A 20,199-nucleotide genomic window follows, 5' to 3' on the forward strand; every position below is an offset into this window, starting at 1 on the left:
GAGCATGCTGTCCCATTCCTGCTGGCATGACAGTGCCTGCGAGGTCACGCCACATGTGGGGAGGGTGGCGTGCTCTTTAAGAGCCAGAGGGGGTGGAATCACATTCCCCCAGCTGACACCGCGGTCCCCATACTGGATGAGGGATGAACCTTTTAAAAAGAGGCCTGCCTGGGTATGTGGCCTCCCTGGGATGGAGTTCCTCTGGGCAGCATCCAGCGTCTCTTTAGACGCCTTTAAGGAGCGGCGGGCATTGTCGGCGGTTCTCTGCCTGGCATCCCTCCTCCAGATCCCTGATATTCAACCGTTGACCCTCTCTCCTGTCCCTGTTGCCCCCCTAGCGCTTGCTCCCGGCTGCGCTTTCGTGGTTCCTCCCCCTAAATCACCTGGCCCAGCCTAGCACCTGCAGACAGCACTGCAAGGACAGGAGTCCTGGCTCCCAGCCCCCCACCCCACCTCCCAGAGCTGGGGACAGAACCCAGGAGTCCTGGCTCCCAGCTCCCAGTGCGGGGAACAGATGGGGGTAACATGGTGGCGTTGGCTTTGGTGCGACAGTCATGCGGTGGGGCCTTGGGGTGCTGCCTGCCCTATGAGCTTCCCCCTGTGTTTGGCAGGACAGGGAGGGACCCCTAGGCTGGGCCTGGCTTGGGGGACTCCCTGCCCCCAATCAGCAGCCCCCGCTTCCATAGAGGACTGAACCACATCACTGGTGTTAAGGGGCTTATCTAGCCACACAACAGTGCGTCTCTACTGCTCCGCGGCTCTCTATGGTGCCGCGGAAGCCACTCTGGGCTGGGCGCTTCCGGCACTCGATGGTCAGGCTGGGCCGCCCCGCGCAGGCGCAGTGGTGAGGTTTCCCAGCTGCTGGCCGGGACTGCATGTGAGCGCTGGGCGCGGTGACCGGCCATGCCGAAGGGGGGGAAGCAGCCGCCGCGGCCGCCGCAGGAAGAGTGGATCGGGGATGGGGAGCAGAAGGTTGGGGAGGCCGCAGGTGAGCAGGCCGGCCTGGGCCGGGGGGGGGGGGGGGGATACACAGGGCCGGGTGGGATTGGGGCAGGGGGTGGTTGGACCGGAGGCGGAGGGAGACTGAGAACCGGGGGCAGAGAACCAGGGGGGAGCTGGTCCATGGGGGGTACACAGGGCCGGGTGGGATTGGGGCGGGGGGTGGTTGGACCGGGAGGGGCACAGAGAATCGGGGGGGTGGGGGGATGACAGAGAACCCGGGGGGACTGGGTTGGGGGGTGGGGGGAGTGCCGGGGGCGGAAGTACTGGGTAGGACTGGGTTGGGGGGTGGGGGGGCGGGACAGTACTGGATGGGACGGGGGGGGGTTAGAACCTGGCCAAGGAGGGCTGGGCTGGAGTGGCATAAAAGCTGAGGGACTGAATTGGGCCAAAGCAGGGGGAGAGGGGGCTGGACCCTAAGCTGGCTAAAGTGGGGGATGAGATGTGGGGGAAGAGACCCTGGAGGGAAGTGTGGGGGGGGGGGGAGTGGAAAGGAGGTTAATGGGGAAGAGACTGGTGGGAGGAGGAGTCCTGGGGCTGGGCTAGATGGGGAAGAGCTGAGCTGGAACTGAAGCTGGATTATTTGGGGGGAGGGGGGTTGGGTCTGAACCAGGTGAGACACTGGGGTGAATCATTAATTTCAGAGTAGCAGCCGTGTTCGTCTGTATCCGCAAAAAGAACAGGAGTACTTGTGGCACCTTGGAGCCTAACAAATTTATTTGAGCGTAAGCTTTCATGGGCTACAGCCCACTTCTTCGGATGCATAGAATAAACTTCAGAACGTATATTGAGGAGATATATATACACGTACAGAGAGCATGGAAAGGTGGGAGTTGTCTTACCAACTCTGAGAGGCCAGTTAAGTAAGAGGAAAAAAAACTTTTGAAGTGAACCAGGTTCAGAAGGAGGGAGCAATGGGATGAACTAGGCTCAGCCAAGGCTGATCTGGACTAAGGTGGGGGTGGAGGACAAGAGGTGCCCACACATTCACCCACAAGAACTGCCCCAGGTGGGACCCAGCCGGGCCTGTGCAGTGGAGGGAGTGGCTGTGGATAGAGAGATCTGGGAGCCAGGACTCCTGGGTTCTATTCCCAGCTCACTGTCGGGAGTGGGGTCTAATGGATTAGAGCGGAGGGGCTGGGAACTAGGACTCCTGGGTTCTCTCCCACCTGCCTGGATTAATCTCTCCTGACTTGTTTCAGACAAAGTGGTGAAGAAGGGCAAGAAGGACAAAAAGACCAAGAAGTCGGTAAGAAGTGGGACTGAGCCAGGCCATGCTGGGGGAGGTGTGAGCTCTGGTACAGGAGCCTAGTGGGCAGGGCATTGGGCTTTAACTCAGGAGACCTCGGTTCTACACCCGCCCTGCTGTGTGACTTGAGTTAAATCACTTCTCTTTGTGCCTTAATATCTCCTCCCACCATATAGCTAGTTATATGGACTGTCTTTCATTGTGTGTCTGGGCAGCGCTTGGCACAACGGGGCCCTGATCTTAGCTGAGGCAGGGACTGTCTCTCGCTGTGTGTCTGGGCAGCATCTAGCCATGATCTCAGCTGGGGTTTGTAAGTACTAAAAATGGGGACGAGTAGCTGTGTCTCTCAGATCTCACTGCTAGGGGACAGGCAAAGGAAGGTGGCTGGATCTCCCATAGCACAGTGCAATCTCCCATTGCTGGGAGTGGGGGGAGTGAAATGGGGAATGGTCACCAGCTAGAGTGCCCTTCCCTCACCACTAGGGGCAGGGAGACTCCTGGGGGGTAGGAGGGGGTAGGAAGCAGAGCTCTAATCTATCCCTGCTGCCCTCCCCAGTTCTTTGAAGAGTTGGCCGTGGAAGAAAAACAAGTCAGCGAGCAGCAGGCTGTCATTAAAGAGAAGGAGCAGCAGCAGCAACAGGTGAGCAGCTGAAGCAGGGGTTCTCAAACTGGGGGTCGGGACCCCTCAGGGGATCACAAGGTTATTACGTGGGGAGTCGCTAGGTTATTATATGGGGAGGCCGCGAGCTGTCAGCCTCCACCCCAAACCCCGCTTTGCATCCAGGATTTATAATGGTGTTAAATATTTAAACACGTGTTTTTAATTTATAAGGGGGGTCGCACTCAGAGGCTTGCTATGTGAAAGGGGTCACCGGTACAAAAGTTTGAGAACCACTGAGCTAAAGGAACTCCCCCGGGGGGCTGCTGGATGTTATTGTAGAACCTACAATAACTATGCTGCTAGAAAGGGATGCCTTGCTTAACCAGGGCTCCCCCGCCCCAAGATTCTCATGGGCTGCGTGCAAGGGAGATATGACCCCCCCACGTCTCATCTCTGTCTCCCCCACCCCAGCTTCAACAACAGAAAAAGAAACGAGAAAAGAAGAAAGACAAGAAGAAGAAGGAGGCAGAGGAGGATGAGGAAGAGCACCAGCTGATCGAGAAGCTGAAGAAGCTGTCGGCTCCGGGCAGCGATGAGGATGAGGAAGGTGAGACAGGATGAGGCTGGGGGCCAGTTCTCCTGGGTTCCATTCCCAGGTCTGGTAAGGGAGTGAGCGCTAACTGTTAGGGTGGGGGTGGGACCTGGAGGTCAGGACTCCTGGGTTCCATACCCCCCAAGTAATTAATCTGGACAGCTGGCAGGAGCTCAACTTGCCACACTTCCATGCCCTGGAATATGGTGATTGTTTTTGGTGTGTGAGGGGTTAACGTGGTGGGTAACGCCTGGTGCAGGGGGGCAGGTAGACAGCGGCTGTGGCGCCATCTCTGGGGTATAAAAAGCGGCACCATTCTGCCAGTGAGCCCAGAGGGGGGCCCTCTCCAATCCCTCCTGAGACCTGCCCCATGGGATGAGAAGCACAGGCCTCTCTTCTCCATGGCCTGCCTTTTCCTAGCCCCTGCCCCATTGCACTAGCCCCTTGGCTCCAGCCCCTACGCCAGGAGAGCCCAGCCCCACATGCGTCAGCAGGGAGCTAAAAGATGATAACCCACCAGGAAGCCCTCCCATCCCAGATCTCCCAAGGTGCTGGAGGACCAAGATTTCTATGGGGCTAGCTCCCCATGGAGGGAGTGGTTGCGTCTGCGTTCCATCGATCCCTAAAGTCCTTCTCTCGTTTCCTTTCCAGCGACTGTTCCCATCACCAAAGGTGGCAAGAAGAAGAAGGTGAGACTCTAGGCTGAAAGGAGCCATAGGGCTCAGGAGAGCAATCTAGACTTGGGCTGCAAGGGGCCCTACACAAGGGAATGGGCTGTAACTGGGGGTGGGCTGGAAGGAGCCCTAGGGGTTGCTGTGTAGACTCAGAGTGCGCTGGGGAACGGGCTGCCCTGGTTGAGATGGGACCTGATGGGGCATCTACTTGAGGAATAGGTTGTAGGGGGGTGATCCTGCCCTGGGTTTCTGGGGCAGGGCTGGTGATGGGGAGAGAGGAGATGTCCACTCTTTGCTAACGACCTTGGCTTTACCTTCCCCTAGGGAGGAAATGTGTTTGCCGCCCTGAGCCAGGAGCAGAGTGAGGAAGAAGAGGAGGAGGAGGAAGAAGAAGAGACGCCAAGACCTGCCAAACCCAACAAGAACAAGATCAACAAGGTTAGGTCGCTTGGACAAAATCTAGCACAGAGCGGGAGTGGGGACATCTTCTAGTGGGTTAGAGCAGTGCGTGTGTGTGTGTGTGGGGGGGGGGGGGGGTCAGGACTCTTGGGTTCTATCCCCAGCTCTGAGGGGAGTGGGGCCTAGTGGTTAGAGCAGGGAGGGCTGGGAATCAGGACTTGTGGGTTCTATCTATCCCTAGCTCCGGGGGGAGAGGGGGGGGCTAGTGGTTAGAATAGGGAGGCTGGAAGGCAGAACTCCTGGATTCCCAGATCTATTGGAGGACAAGGAAATGAGGGAATAGCCCCTCCCAACAGCCTGGGAGATCATCCCCTCCCCGCCAAGGGACGGTCCGGGAACCCCTGGTGCTGGAGATGTTCCGTACCAGGCTTGGCCGGGGCCCAGGGGATTAGACTGTGGGGGTCGCTCCTCCCCTGGGGGTGGGGTAACTCTTCCAGTGCCAAGTTGTGGGGCTGACATGTTGCCTTCTGCAGGCCCCACCTGATGACAAAGAGGAGAAGCAGCCAGGGAAGAAGTTGACAAAGGACGACAAGCCAAAGGGAAAACAGGTCAGTCTCCCATTGCCCCCATGTTGCGTGGTTCCCACTGGTCTTAACCGGGACGGTCATGGCTGGGTCTGGCATGGATTGGAGTCAAGACTCCTGGGTTCTAGCCCAGCTCTGGGAGGGAAGTGGGGAGCAGTGGGGGATGGGAGCCAGGATGCCTGGGTTCTATTCCGAGCTCTGAGAGGAGAGCAGGGCCGGGGGGGAGGGGGGCTGGGAGCCAGGACTCCTGGGTTCTATCTCCAGCTCTTGGAGGGAATTGGGGTCCAGTGGGTTAAAGCGGGGGAGGCTGGGAGTCCCATGTGGCAGAATAGCTTAGCCAACCAGCTGCATTATGAGTTTTGGCTCCGCTGGCCAGGGGTCTAATCGGGGCAGTGGGACGGGGATGCTGGGCTGGGTCAGATACACTCAGAGACGCCGCGTCTCACCGGGCCAGGATTTGCTCTGTGCTCTCAGCAGGAAGAAGAGGACGATAAAAAGAGGAAGAGCAGGAAAAACGAGAAGAACAAAGGGAGGCAGCAGGTGCGAAGCTGGCATTTACAAGATTCAGCGGGATTGGCGAGTGGAAACCAGTTCCCCAAGGCTGCACTAGGGGGCGCTGTGCTGCAGGGAGCAGGATGGGGGTTCCGTAGGGGGCACTCCCCCCTCGCAGCCAGTGCTGGCCCAATGCCCCAGCGCTGCACTAGGGGGCGTTGTGCTGCACAACATGTATCTGGTGTTAGGAACTGAGGTTGACTTCATCCAACCCTGCTGTCTCTAAATGCTCTTGTTTCTCCCACGGCTCCCAGGGAGGAGGATCAGGCTTTGCTGTTCTGGCCCAGAGCGAGGAAGAGGAGGAGAGTGAAGAGGAACCCAAAGGCAAAGCAAGCAAGGTGGGCAAGAGGAGTACTGGGCATGTGGCGTCTAGTGGGTTAGAGCACGTGGGGCTGGGAGCCAGGACTCCTGGGTTCTATCCCCAGTGCTGGGAGAGAGGAGTGTCTAGTGGTTAGAGTAGGAGGGGCTTGGAGTCGGGGGGACTGGAAATCAGGACTCCTGGGTTTTAGCCCCAGCTCTGGGAGGGGAGTGGGGTCTAGTGGTTAGAGCAGGAGGGTCTGGGAATCAGGACTCCTGGGTTCTATCCCCATCACCAGCCCCGCATTATGGGGGTTGGCTTCCAATGATTACTCCGGAATTGACCCCATCGGTCTGATGTGGCGCAGTGCAAAGGGAGGCCAGCATACCAGGCTAGATGGGCCCTTTCGTCTGATCCAGGCAGAGAGGTGTGATACCGGGCTGGATGGGTTTATTGGGGTGATCTGGGGTCCTGGGGAGGAAGGGGGGCGGGATACTGGTTAGCTGAATGTCCTGAACTCCTTCACAATCTTCCTTCCAGACTGTGAATAAACAGACGGAATCCGGTGAAGCTGGGAAAAAAACAAAAGGAAAAAAGAATCAACCAGCCCAAGTGAGTGTTCATGGGGGGGCTCCCTGCTACTGGTGGACACTAGGGGGCGCTGTACTGCAGGGACCAGGTGGTGGGCTCAGTAGGGAGCATTCTCCCCTCATAGTCAGTGCTAGCCCCAATGCGGCACTAGGGGGGCGCTATGCTGCACAAAGAGTCTCTGTGCAATATCGCTGTGGCCAGTACCCAGCTGCCCCACCCCAGAGCTGGCTGCATTTTGGCGCTGGGAGAGCAGTCCCTGCTCAGTGTGGTTGGATGAGCTGGCTTCTGTTCTGCTGCAGAATAAATTTGCTGCTCTGGAGTCCGAGGAGGAGGAGTTGGAGGAAGATGAGGAGGAGCCAGAGAAGAGCAAGGAGAAGCCCAAGCGAGGCAGCGAGCCCGTAAGACAATCCTCTCGGCGGCGGGGGTGGGTTTGCTCTGCTCAAACCAAGCCGCATTAATTGGGCTGGCCCAGGTGTGAGACAACTTGGTGGGTTCTCAGCTCATCTCCCAGCATCCAGCTGGCCCCCAGTCCCGCACGGGCAACCTCAGCAGAGAGGCCCAGGGTGAACGGCCATGGAGCCGACCTCCCCTCTGCCCCCTGGAAGGGAATCGCTGCAGAAGTAGGGCTGAGGCATATCAGAAGGGGATGAGGCTGTGGAACTGGGACCCAGGACTCCTGGGTTCTATCCCTGGCTCTAGGAGGGGAGTGGGGTCTAGTGGTTGGGTGGGATGCTGGGCACCCGGACTTTTGGGTTCTATCCCTGGCTCTGGGCGGAAGGTGTTATTGGTAACAAGCCTCCTATGGTTGGTACAGCAGTCGGAGGAGGATGAGGACGACGAGGGGGAGAAGAAGGACGATGACCCCTATGCTCATCTCAGCAAGAAAGAGAAAAAGAAGCTCAAGAAGCAGGTGAGCTCTGGGTGGGAGGAACCTTCCTGGAGGGGGCGGAGCTTCTGCCAAACAGGCTCCTCCAACCCCTGTGTGTGGTGATCACCCCCTCCAGTGGGGTGGCTCCCAGCTGTCTATAGCTGCACTTCTTGTTCACATGCCAGTGTTCCCAGAATCCTTTGCAGCCATCCGGTTGGTACTGACGCATCATAGGAATTGCTTGCGGGGGGAGGAGAGGCTGTTAACTAATGTGGCTCCATTTTGTGGGAGTCCCCCACCCCCAGAGCGAGGCCTGGCCCGATAGGCTCCCCACTGGGGCACCCACCTAGCTGGGCGTGATGGCCCCCAGGCAGGCTGGGTACTGGCCGGGACGGTCCCTTGGCTGGAGGGGAGGGGAAGAGAAGGTCCCTTGGCCGGGGCATCACCTCAGGCTCTCCCGCAGCTGGAGTTCGAGCGGCAGGTGGCAACGCTGAAGGCGGCCAACGCGGCAGAGAACGACTTCTCGGTGTCTCAGGCGGAGATGTCCTCGCGCCAGGCCATGCTGGAGAATGCCTCCGATATCAAGGTACTTCCCCCACCCCCGAGTTTATTTGATTGCATACGCACACGCACACACGGTCAGCAGTTGGCGTTTCCCGCTGTGATGCCTTCCCATTTCTTCCCTTCAGCAGCCACGTGGAAGGGGTTAATGTCCCATAATTCCACCCCCTTCTTTTCCCTCTCCTTCTCCCCCTCTCCCCTCCCATGTTGATGGAGTTGGTATTTCCCACTACAAGGAGGACCAGCAACAGTATGGAAGGGGTTAAGCCCCTCCCTTCCCTCCATTGGTGGGTCTGGGTTGTGCCATGCTGCAGGGGTTGGGTGGGAGATTGAGTTGAACCATGTGGTAAGAGGGGGATGGGAGTGGATCACACCACCTGATGGGGGTGTGAAGGAGTGGACGGGGGGGGGGGGGTAGGTTGTACCATGAGGTGGCGGGGCCATTGGTGGTGGCAGTGGAGGACATAGAGTGGATTATACCATCTGGCAAGGATATAGAGTGAGTGGCACAGTTATATGGGAGAGGGAGTGGGTCAGATTATCTGGGATTGCAGGGAGTGGGTTATGCCATCTGAAGGGGGCGTTGCACAATGGGAGAGGAAATGGGTTGTACCAAGAGGTGGTCATGGGGACCATTAGGTGGAGTGAGGGTCATACCATGAGATGGCAGGGGTCCTCTGGGGGGGATGACTCCCCCAATGATAGGTCATACCATTTGACACATCTGGCAGGGGGAGGGTCGTACTATCTTGTCCTGATCTCTCTCCTGTGCGGTTGCAGCTGGAGAAATTCAGCATCTCAGCTCACGGCAAGGAGCTCTTCGTCAATGCGGACCTGTACATTGTGGCCGGGCGCCGGTACGGCCTGGTGGGACCCAACGGGTAGGTACATGGGTGGATCCCTCCCGGGGACGCTCTTCCCTCGCAGTTAGGGCTACCCCCGTGTGACGCTAGGGGGCGCTGTGCTGCAGCCTCCCCTTTGCTTCTTCCCTCCCGGCTTCACCCTTTCTTTCCCTCCCCCTTTGTAGGAAGGGCAAAACCACCTTGCTGAAGCACATCGCAAACCGGGCCCTGAGCATCCCCCCTAACATTGACGTGCTGCTGTGTGAGCAAGGTAAGCAGGGGCTATGGGGAGCTAGGACTCCTGGGTTCTTTCCCCGGTTCTGGGAGAGGAGTGGGGCCTAGTTAGAGGAGGGGAGGCTGGGAGCCAGGACTCGAGGATTCTCTCCCTGCCTCTGGGAGGAGGGAGTGGGGCCTAGTGGTTAGAGCAGGGAACCTTGCACTCACTGAGTCCTCTTCCGCCCCTACCTCCCCACCCCCAGAGGTGATAGCGGATGAGACCCCCGCAGTCCAGGCGGTGCTCAAGGCCGACACCAAGCGGCTGAAGCTGCTGGAGGAGGAGAAGCGGCTGCAAGCTCTGTTGGAGAAAGGGGACGACAGCGTGGCTGAGCAGTTGGAAAAGGTACTGGGCGGTGGGGGAAAGGAGATAGCTGGGGGGGCGGGGGGCGAAGGGGGGGCAGGCGTGCAGGGGGATGAAGGAGGTTTGTAGTAGTGTGGGGAAGCAGAGAGTGGGCAAGGGGGTAAAGCATGGGGGCAGTTGAGGGGTCTGGGGAGGGGGGAAATGGAGGGGGCCAGGGGATGTAGAGGAGGAGGCTCTAGCATCAGGAGGAAGCGAAGGCTTCCTGGTGAATCCGCCCGTCTCCCTCTCCGCAGGTGTATGAGGAGCTCCGGGCCATGGGGGCGGCCGCAGCGGAGGCCAAAGCCCGGCGCATCCTGGCTGGTCTGGGCTTCAACCCTGAGATGCAGAACCGGCAGACCAAGAAGTTCTCGGGCGGCTGGCGCATGAGAGTCTCTCTGGCCAGGTGAGGCTGGCGGGGGTGGGGGCAGCATAATGGGTCTGGGATCCCACATGTGCTGACCTGGGTGAGTCCATGCAGTAGATCGATTGGCGGAGGGGGGGTGTCACACATCACCCACACACACACACTGGGGCTGCTGGTGGCTGGCCTGAGACCTGATAGCTCTTTACACCCAGATGGGAATGATCCAATCTGGAACCGGGGCCCCCTAGAGGGGAAAGGCCCTGTGTCCCATTCCCTGCTCCCCCTAATCTGGCCAGTCTCCTCGCCCTGGGGCAGTCCTGCAAGGAGCCACTAGGGGGCACCGCTCACCCACCCCATCTCCTTCAGGGCCTTGTTCATGGAGCCGACGTTGCTGATGCTGGACGAACCCACCAACCACCTGGATCTCAACGCCGTCATCTGGCTCAACAAGTGAGTGCCCAGCCCTGGAGAAACCCTTCCCCTCGGTGCTGGGGCCCCACGGCTCAGATCAGCAGCTGCCACCACTCGGGGGGAGCCCATTCAGCGAGCAGCGACTGAACGGGGGTGGACCCCAGGAATCTCACACAACTGGGACTCTGGGTGGGGGAATTCTGCTCAGCCCCTTGTGGTGGGGCTAGGGGTCTCGCTGGCTGTCAGAGGTAGATGGGGGGGCGGGATGGGGGCAGGAGTCGAGTGGGTTATAAGCTGTGTTGGGGGAGGGGTTTCCTATTGTGGCAGGGGACGATCAGGATTGGGGGATGGCAGGAAATTCCCTTATTGGGGACAGGGCAGGATTTGGACTGTGGGGGGTGATGTTTGGATTCTGGGGGTCAGGGCTGGGGTTTGAATAAGGAGCAGGGTTTGGGCTCTGGGGGTTTCCCCTATGGGGCAGGGGTCTCAGCAGAGGACCAGGATTTGGACTGGCTGGGATTCCCCCCTGGTGGGGCGACAGGGAGGGTGCATGGGGCCCAATGTTTGGGGGGGGGGTGTCAGAGGAGAGAGCCCCCATTTGTAGATTTCCCCCCACTGCTGGGCTAAGTCAGGCTGCCCAACATCCCACCGTGGGGTGTACGTTGGGTGTTCTAGCTCTGTCCCCTCCCCCGTGGCAGGGGTGTCCCTCCGAGCCGCGGATCAGGGTCCGTCCGTCTGATTCTCCTCTGCCTGTCCCCCGTTCACCTCCCCAGCTACCTGCAGACATGGAAGAAGACTCTCCTCATCGTCTCCCACGACCAAGGCTTCCTGGATGACGTCTGCACTGACATCATCCACCTGGACATGCAAAAACTCTTCTACTACCGGGGCAACTACAGTGAGTTGGGGGAGCAGCTGGGGCAACTACAGTGAGGGGGAGGAAGAGGAGGTAGGGGAACTATATGAATGGGGACTGGGGCAATTGCGGGGACTGATCTGCCCAGGGTGGGGATTAAGCGGGGGGTTGGGTCACCCAGAGATCTGAACCCATCTGGAGGCTGATTTGCCCCTAGGTCTCCTTCCAGGGGTAGGTTTTGTGGGTTGATGGTGCATCATGGGAGTTGTAGTTCAGTTGCCCCATACCCCCATTCATCCCTATGGACTGGGCTCCTTGGCCAAACTGTTTCCTATGATGCATCCCTCCCACTGAGCTGCCAAATTGCATCACGAGAGCCCTGTGTCATAGTACTTCATGGGAGATGTAGTCCAGCCAGGGAGCTCAGCCCAGAGCAGAGAATGAGAGCATGAGGTGTCTGAACTACAAATCCCATGAGGTGCCAAAGGGGCATGTGAGAACCCCAACTTTTCTATTGGCTGAAAACCCCGTTTTCACCCCAAAAAAGAGGGAAATTTTTGACTAGCCTGAATGGTGAGCTTCCTCCACAGGCCTCATCCTCTAGTTCTAGGAGTTGAGATCACTTTGTTTACATCCAGAGGGTCCCAAGTTCAATCCCTCAGGCAGGAAGCGGGGCAGGGAGGGGAAGTGGCATTTCCCTGTCTCTGCTTTGGTGGCCGAGAGGGAAGTCAAAGCCGGATCTCCCCCCTCTCCCCCGGTTCCAGAGCAGCGCCTTAACTACAACCCCTCACCCCCTCTCTGCTGCAGTGACCTTCAAGAAGATGTACCAGCAGAAGCAGAAAGAGCTGCTCAAGCAGTACGAGAAACAGGAGAAGAAACTGAAAGACCTCAAGGCTGGCGGGAAGTCGACGAAACAGGCGGTCAGTCCTGAGATCCAGCCCCAGGGCAGTGGGGACTGGCTGGTTTGCAGGTTGGGGAATAGGATATGGGGCCTTTCCCCTCTAGGAGGCCACTGGCTTCAATCCAGCTTTCCTACTTTGAATTTAGCCCCATCATGTTGACCCAGGGAACTCACTGCTGCAGGATTTTACTGAATTAAGAATCTCTTTCCCAACAACAATGCGGTTAACGCTCACCCCTCACGCTGAGGGGTGGCAGCTGAGCCCCACCTGGGTGTCACATGAAAATTAGCCCTTCCTTGCCATGGGGCTGTACTGCCCTTTGAGGTACAGTGTGGTGGATTGTACTGCCTTGGAGTCTGGAGCTGGGGGGTACCAAGCTAGATGGGCCTCCTGATCTGATGAGCTGGATTAGATGGGCACACGGGTTTGATCTGGGGTGACAGGGAGGGAGGCGGGGTACTGGGCTGGATGGGTTCATTGGTCTGTTGCTCTGTTCGTCTCCAGGAGAAGCAAACCAAGGAGGCCCTGACACGAAAGCAGCAGAAATGCCGCAAGAAGAACCTGGATGAAGAAGCTAACGAGGCCCCCGAGCTGCTGAAGAGGCCCAGGGAATACACGGTGAAATTCACCTTCCCCAACCCGCCGTCACTCAGCCCCCCGATTCTGGGCCTGCACGGTATGTCCCCACACAGCGTCGGGGGGGGCCTTTGCAGGGGTGCTCTCCCGTCACAGGGCTGACCACAATGCCCCAGCATGACGCTAGGGGGCGCTGTGGCATTATTAGAACTCCCCTGGGGCGTGAACCCTGCTGTCCTGGCCAAATCCCCTCCCCACAACCCACGTCCATTCTGCCTCCCTGTGGCCACAATTGAACACCGGATTCCCCTTCACTTCCTGCCCCAAACTGTTGGGTGACATTGCGGTGCGCCTGTTCTCCAGCCACCCCACCCCAGAGGTGGCTGCATTTCAGCACCGGGTGAGCGCTTCCTTTTCATCCTCTGGGGATACAGGATGCTGAGGAGTTTTCTTTCCGACCCCGGTTTCCCAGGGGCCCCAGAGCTGAGTGGTGCATTATGGGCAGGTCCCCCTGGAGCACTGTCCAGCAGTTGTGCGCCCGCACCCCTCACCCTCCTCCCTGCCCCTTCTCTGCAGGTGTCGTGTTTGGCTACGAGGGACAGCAGCTGCTGTTCAAGAGTCTGGATTTTGGGATAGACATGGAGTCTAGAAGTAAGTGACCGGCCGGTGTTTGAGAGACCCTACAATAACAAACTGACCTGCGCACAGCCCCAAAACTCCCTTTGCCTGCAGCCCCAACGACGCTACAAACCAGGGTGTACAGGCTGCACCTGTGGGCAAGACCCTATAATAACCTCACCCAGCAACTCGATGATGATGAACTAGTCAGTGCAGCCACAGTGCTCCTGAGACCCCACAATAACAAACCTGCACACAGCCCCAACACCCCTACGACAATGAATTGGACTGTTCAGCCCCAGGAAAGACTCTACAGTAATAGTCAGTCTGCACAACCCCCCTAGCACCTCTGAGAGACCTTAAAATAACAAACCAGCCCGTGCAGACCCTGTAGCATCCCAAGAGATCTGACGTTAACGAAGCGGCCCTCATAGCACCCTCGAGAGACCCTACAATAACAAGCTCCCACACACAGTCGTGGGGTGGGTAGTGGGGAGTCCAATGCTAATGAATCAGTCCCAGCAGAGCCCCCGTGCTAACCCACCGCCCTCCTGGTCTGGTTGAGTCACTGATGGCTGCTCTCTCTCTGCCTCTCAGTCTGCATCGTGGGTCCGAACGGCGTAGGGAAGAGCACACTGCTGCTGTTGTTGACGGGGAAGCTCACACCGGTAAGGGGCCCTTCCCGAAACCCCCGAATCCAGACTCAAGCCAAACTCGTCCAATTCTGTTCTGCCTCTGTGTGTCTTCAATTGGGGACAGGATTCCCCTTCCCTCCTGTCCTAAACTGCTGTGCAGCTCTTCCCCAGCTGCCCCACCCCAGAGGTGGCTGCATTTCAGTGCTGGGCGAGGGCTTGCTGTGTGCTGTTAACACACTAGAGGGCAGAGGAAAGTAGTATCCATTAACCCCTTTCTCTTCTCCTTTCAGACAAGAGGGGAGATGAGGAAAAACCACAGACTAGTAAGTAATGACGGGACTCAAATGCTGAGGTTTGTGTGGGTAGGGGAGCCCATGACTGGGATTGCAGAGGACTGCAAATCAGGATTGGGGGGCACTGGCAGAGCTGGGGGGCACCCAGGGCTGGGATAGCAGGGAGCTGCAGGTTGGGATAGGAGACCAGGGCTGGGATAGCAGGGATCTGCAGAATGCAATTGAGGAGTACCAGCAGAGCCGGGGTGCGACAGGGAGTGGGAACCAGCAGCAAGGGGGCGGTGCTTTGGGTGGTGACTGCCCCTTTCTCTCTCCCCGTAGAAAATCGGCTTCTTTAACCAGCAATACGCCGACCAGCTGAACATGCAGGAGACGGCGACCGAGTACCTGCAGCGCAACTTCAACCTGCCCTACCAGGACGCCCGCAAGTGCCTGGGGCGTTTTGGCCTTGAGAGCCACGCCCACACCATCCAGATCTGCAAGCTCTCCGGTACCGGGGGCGGGGCCTCGGGGAGGGGGCAGGGCTGGGGGGACCTTGGTGGGGGGGTCTAGGGAAGGCTTGGGGTTGAGTATACAGAGTAAGCGGCAGGGTCTGGAGAAGTGGGGGGGCACCCAGGGGAGGTGGGGGTTGAGGCCGGGGCTTATGTTGGGGGAGGGGAGAGGGCCAGGGTCTGGGCAACCAGGAGAGGTGGGGGGCATGGGATGGGGGAGGGCACCCAGCAGCTTAGGTTGGAGGTGGGAAGGGCTTGGCTGTCCAAGGTGAGGGATGATGCAGACAAGTGGGGAGAGGGTTCCCCTGTCTCATCCCTCACCCTGCCCCACTCTCTCCCTTCCCCCCAGGAGGCCAGAAGGCTCGTGTGGTGTTTGCAGAGCTGGCCTGCAGGGAGCCCGACGTCCTCATTCTGGTGAGTGTCTCTGGGGCAAGGGGTGGGACAGGGCCCTGGAGAGCACCAGGCCCCATAGGTTAGAATCGGGGGCTGGGAGCCAGGACTCCTGGGTTCTATCCCCGACTCTGGGAGAGGAGTGGGGTCCACTGGGTTAGAACAGGGGGGTGCTGGGAGTCCGGACTCCTGGGTTCTCTCTGGGATCTGCCCCTTCGCCATCTCAGCCCATTGTCTCTTCCCCAGGACGAACCTACCAATAACCTGGATATCGAGTCCATCGATGCCCTGGCTGATGCCATCAATGAGTACAAAGGGGGTGAGTGATGCCAGCGGGCGCTTGGACTGGGCTGGATGGGCCCGTTGGCCTGGTGGGGAGGGAATTCCAGGCTGGAACGGCCCATTGGTCTGGTCCAAGGGTGGGGAGAGGGAATTCTGGGCCAGAAGAATCTGTTGGTCTGGTCCGGGGCTGGGACTGGGTTGGGAATTCTGGGCAGGATGGGTCCATTGGTCTGCTCCGCGGGGAAGGGAGGGAATACGAGGTTGGATGGGCCCTATTGGTCTGTTCCGAGGGGAGGAGGTTGGTTATTTAGGGATAAAAACCACTTCCTATAATGGCCCTCACCGAGTGACACCACCCCACAAAAGGGCCTGCACAAACTACCCAGCATGCATTTTCCTGGGCGATACCCTCAAACATATGCCCCATCTCCCCTGTCTGTGGGATGGTATCTCCCACCTCTTGGAATGGGGGATCCCCCTGCTCCCCTAACCCCCCCTTCCCCTTGCAGCCGTCATCATTGTGAGCCACGACGCCCGGCTGATCACGGAGACCAATTGCCAGCTATGGGTGGTGGAGGACCAGAGCGTCGAGCAGATTGACGGCGACTTCGATGACTACAAGCGCGAGGTGCTGGAGGCTCTGGGCGAGGTCATCATCAACCGGCCCCGCGAGTGAGGTGGGCGGAGCCTCCCAAAGCTCCTCCCCCCCATGATGGACTCTACATTCACCAGCCTGCCCCTTTGCAGCAGGACTTTTGAGCAGCTGGATAGCGGAGGAGGCGTGGCTATAATGATGGGGTGGGGCTAAACCTGTGAAGGTGGGGTGCTCTTTTTTTTGCCACCCACTTCCTTTCTGGGAAGGGCCACTGGTTATTTATATGAAGGGGGAGGGAGAGGATGGTTGGTCTATTTTGGGCCAGGTGGGGAGGGGACTGTGCCCCATTGCTGGACTCTTCTCACCCCCCCAGCTGCTCCGAAGATGGTTTGAGCCGCCTTCTGTTTCTGTGTGACAGGATTCAATTAAAACAGGAAGGAAAAAAGTGGCTGGTGGTGGCTTTGATTGTGCGGGGGGTGGGGATTCATTATGGCCGGCGAGGTTGGGAGCAGAGGGTGTCTGTCTGGCCCACTCACTCCTTCAAGGGGGCAGAGGGGAGCTGGGGACATTTCTGCCCACGTGGCTGGTGGGAAGGGGGCGCCTGCCCTGCTGGAGGCTGGGCTGAGCCCCCACAACTCGTGACAAACATGGGGCAAAAGGTTGACTGGGATGGGTCCATCTGTGTTACTGCCACAGAGAGGGAAAGGCTGAACCATGTAGAACGGGGTGCAGGGTTTGGCACTCGCACCTCTCTCTCGCTTGCAACCTCAGGTTCCACAGCAGCATGGGCCCAGTGGGGGGTTTGATCAGCAGCTCCACCACCTGGCAAACTTGTGCCAGCAATGGGCAGTTCAGGCCACCTCTCTGGCTGCAGGCTCACAGCAGTGTTGATGAGGAAGGAAAAAGACACGTCGGTTGGGGGACTAAGTCATGTCCCATGTGGGGGGTTGGGATTTTGCTGCAGCAAGCGGAGGGGTCCTTTGGGTCCTCTTAGACCTGCTCTGCTCAGGTGAAGGTGGGCCCAGGGTCCCAGAAGCCGGTGGGGAAGGCTGCCAGACAGTAGCCAATTTTTCTCCCTCGAGTCTCTTTAAGAATCCCCAAAAGGAATGGGGGGGGGGGGTGGCATAGGCTTAGCCCACCCACCTCATTTCATACCCCAGTTGGGCCTAGTTTCTGACATACTGGTATATGGTCATGGAGCTCTGGCTTGACAGTGTTGTTCTTAACCAGGCCTGAGCTTAGAATTCCAGGCCTGTTGGTTTGGGCTAAGCCGGGGGGTGGGCTCTCCCCTTTCAGACCTTTTCCAGTCCACAGGGTTGCTATGGTGTAGTCTAATGAACTTGCTGCCTACAGGGGCCTTAATTAGGGTAAAATCAGCGGCCCGATTCTCAGCTGGCTGGAGCAGAGCCCAGCCTGCCAGTGCAGAAAGGCCCCTGTATCCTGCTCCCTAAATCAGGGGCTCTCCACCGTTCCAGGCTACTGTACCCCTCAGTTTCATCTCACTTAAAAATGGCTTGCTCACAAAATCAGATGCAAGTGTCACAGCCACTAGTACTGAAAAATTGCTCTCATATTTGTACCATATAATTATAAATTAAATATAAATATTGTTCTTACAGTGCAGTGCAAACTCATTGTCTGAAAGTTTAGTTTGTACTCACTTGCCTAGTGCTTTTTTATTGAGCCTGTTGTAAAACTAGGCCAATATCTAGATGAGTTGACGTACCCCATGGAAGACCTGAGTGCACCCACAGGGGTGCGTCTCCCTGGTTGGGAACCATGGCCTTAAGTGAAGCAGTCCGTGGGAGCTGAGCCCAGGCTGGGGCAAGTGTAGACACCCCCTTGTCCCCCACCTGCTTCCCCCTGCCAGCACAGTAGCCTGGTGCTCTCAGAGCCGCTGTCCCCATGTTCAACTCTGCCAGGCTGATTCAGCCCTCCCTTGTTGCATCCTTCTGTTACCCTGCGTCTGTTGGGAGCGTGTCTGTTCCTTCAGCTGCTCTCCTTTAGCACAGGCTGGACCCTGGCTGGCACTTGATTCTAATACATCCCATTGAGCTGATGCTGCATGGGGTGGGGAAAACAGAGCTGAAGGTGACTGCAGCAGGGTCTCTAGGTGCTAGAGATGGCAAGGATGAGTCAAGGCTGGAAGTGACCTTGTTTTGGGGTCCGTTTTCCCCCTGACCCCATCCAGGCCCTGACAGTGAACATGATTCACTGCAAGGTAGTTAAGGATGGCCAAGTCATCGTTGGTCAGTTTCAGACTCAACACCCCCTGCTGTGAACAAGGTGAGGGGGCTGAGCTGTTCATCTCAGACCTGTTTATTACAGGCCCTGGCAGCAGCCCATCAAGTCCCATTTACCAGTTGCACTGTCAACAGTAGGTTTCAGGATTAACAACTGGCAAGTTGAATGGTCGGTATAGGAGATTTGCTCATTCAGCACTGTACCGCTGTCCTGCCTGGTCCACTTGTGAAAACTCTGAAACCTACTGATGGTTGCTGGGGAAACAGATCACTGAGGTGATTGGAAAGGGGGACAGCAGAGCATGAATCTGTTGGCCATTGTACAAGCAGCTGTTGTGGCTCAAGGCACCTGTGGAAGCTTCTCTGCAGCCATAAAAGGGCTGGCAAGGGCCAATCAGGTGCACTGTTCCACTAGCATGGGCTGGTGCTCGTTCTGATCACTCATTGCCAGTCCCTCTATGCTGGCTTCCAGCCTGCTGGGGGGAAGCAACAACACAGAATCCTGCTGCCCAGGAGGGAAAGGATTAAACCTCAGACTCTGACCCCCAACAGCCTGCAATTTCTTAGAGCAACCCATGCTGGGGGGAGGGGTGGTGAGCACTTCCTGCTACAATGACTGCACTGGGCCCCTTTTTAAAAAGCAAACTGAAAAAACAAATTCCATCCTGTGGCATCATACTGACACCTAGCAAGAATGGAGCTTTTAGGTCCCCCACCCAGCCCTCTGCCACTTGAGCTATTAGAGTAACTGATACCAGTAGTAGGTTGTCATCCTCTCTATAGCCTAGCACCAGAAGGCCAGGAGATGCTTTGCAGGTGGGTTTCAGAGCTAGTTGCTGATAGTATAGTGAGCCTCTGGATCTCGGCTCTATGATTCCCGGCCTGGAGGGGAGTGTGTCATAGCGGGCACACTCCTCTGCATATTCTTGCCCCCACCCACCCAGCAACCCCTCAGCATGACACTTTCTGCCCCTTCTTCTATGGTCAGTCTCCTCCAGTCAGCATGCCCTCCACCCACATTCCTGTCCCTTTCTTCCTCCCCACGCATAAGCACCCATTAGACCAATCTGCCCTCCTCCTTCAGACTGGTTCTCAGCCCCTGTCTCCAACCAGGCAGGTTTCTTCTCCACACTGCTTGGGCCCAGCGGAGGGGCACAGAGCGGCTGCCTGCTCTCCGCTCCCAGGCCTGAGCCCAGCAGCCTTCCCAGAGCTGCAAGCACAGGGGAAGCGTAGCTCAGCCCGAGGCTGGAGCACACACAGGATCGTTGGAGAACTTAGCAGCTAAAATCTAAAGCGTCTCCGCTGAGCCTGTGCAAAGCACAATTTTTCAAAGGATTATGATGTGACCAGATGTAGGCAAAATTTTCCCAGGGATGGCTAAAAGCACATCAGCCTTGCCACACAGGTTACGCCCCTGCCCAGTTTTGAGTCCCTGCTCTGAAACACGGGGAGACCAGAACTTCTCAAAGACAGGGTCACCAGAACCTTTTAGCTTGCGTAAAATAAGGTGCTTTTCCTTAGCCTCATTCTTGGAAACGATTGAAATTTCTCCCAAATATTCAACCCAAGGCAGACACGCAGTGTTGGAAGTTTCAACCCAAATGGATGATGCATAGCAAAGTTATAAGCAACTGAACACACGGGCTTATAAAGGGAAGCGTTGGGCAACTTTACCAGTTTTGCTTGCATTGCACACTGGGTAGGTATCCCAGCGTTCCAAGCGCTGTACCAAGTCAGGGTGGATTGAGGGATTCTAGCCAGTGGAATCTGAGTCCAACTCCCAGGACCCTGCTGCGTCCCAGCCATCAGCAGGACTGTAGGAACGAGGAAATGTCTCCCCTGAGCATCTGACAGGGATTTGGCTCATTCCTATTTCAGTGACGAAATGAAGCGATCAGAGACAGGTGCCGCCCTGCTGTGTATCTCTGTACTGCGGCAGTGCTCACGGGCTCCAGCCACAGTAGAGTGTTTCACGGGGCGTTGGCTGTACAGACACAGAGATGGCCCCTTCCCCACACAGCCAGCACAGACACCAAGGTTAAATTAGATGATCCATTTTTTAATCACCATGTTTATTACTAATGTACAAAATATACAAAACAAAAGGGGGAGGCTGC

General features: G+C 57.6%; 1 protein-coding gene across 2 annotated transcripts; it reads left to right on the top strand.

The window, feature by feature from the left end:
- Positions 1-837: 837 nt before the first annotated feature.
- On the top strand, positions 838-16,287 carry ABCF1 (ATP binding cassette subfamily F member 1). Of its 2 annotated transcripts, XM_054047427.1 has the most exons (28): positions 838-988; positions 2,202-2,248; positions 2,805-2,888; positions 3,321-3,456; positions 4,093-4,130; positions 4,440-4,553; positions 5,048-5,122; positions 5,573-5,638; positions 5,905-5,988; positions 6,489-6,560; positions 6,839-6,937; positions 7,354-7,449; positions 7,871-7,993; positions 8,749-8,849; positions 8,996-9,081; positions 9,290-9,429; positions 9,681-9,829; positions 10,157-10,240; positions 10,975-11,099; positions 11,865-11,977; positions 12,464-12,635; positions 13,112-13,186; positions 13,751-13,821; positions 14,079-14,111; positions 14,403-14,571; positions 14,922-14,986; positions 15,209-15,281; positions 15,754-16,287. In XM_054047427.1, the coding sequence occupies exons 1-28, from the start codon at positions 904-906 to the stop codon at positions 15,918-15,920; spliced, it is 2,742 nt and encodes a 913-aa protein (XP_053903402.1). In that variant the 5' UTR covers positions 838-903; the 3' UTR covers positions 15,921-16,287. The 2 variants fall into 2 exon arrangements, with proteins under 2 accessions (XP_053903402.1, XP_053903403.1); XM_054047428.1 differs by lacking the exon at positions 5,573-5,638.
- Positions 16,288-20,199: the final 3,912 nt, after the last annotated feature.

This window comes from Malaclemys terrapin, chromosome 13 (genome assembly GCF_027887155.1).
Source record: "Malaclemys terrapin pileata isolate rMalTer1 chromosome 13, rMalTer1.hap1, whole genome shotgun sequence".
Lineage (NCBI taxonomy): Eukaryota > Metazoa > Chordata > Testudines > Emydidae > Malaclemys > Malaclemys terrapin.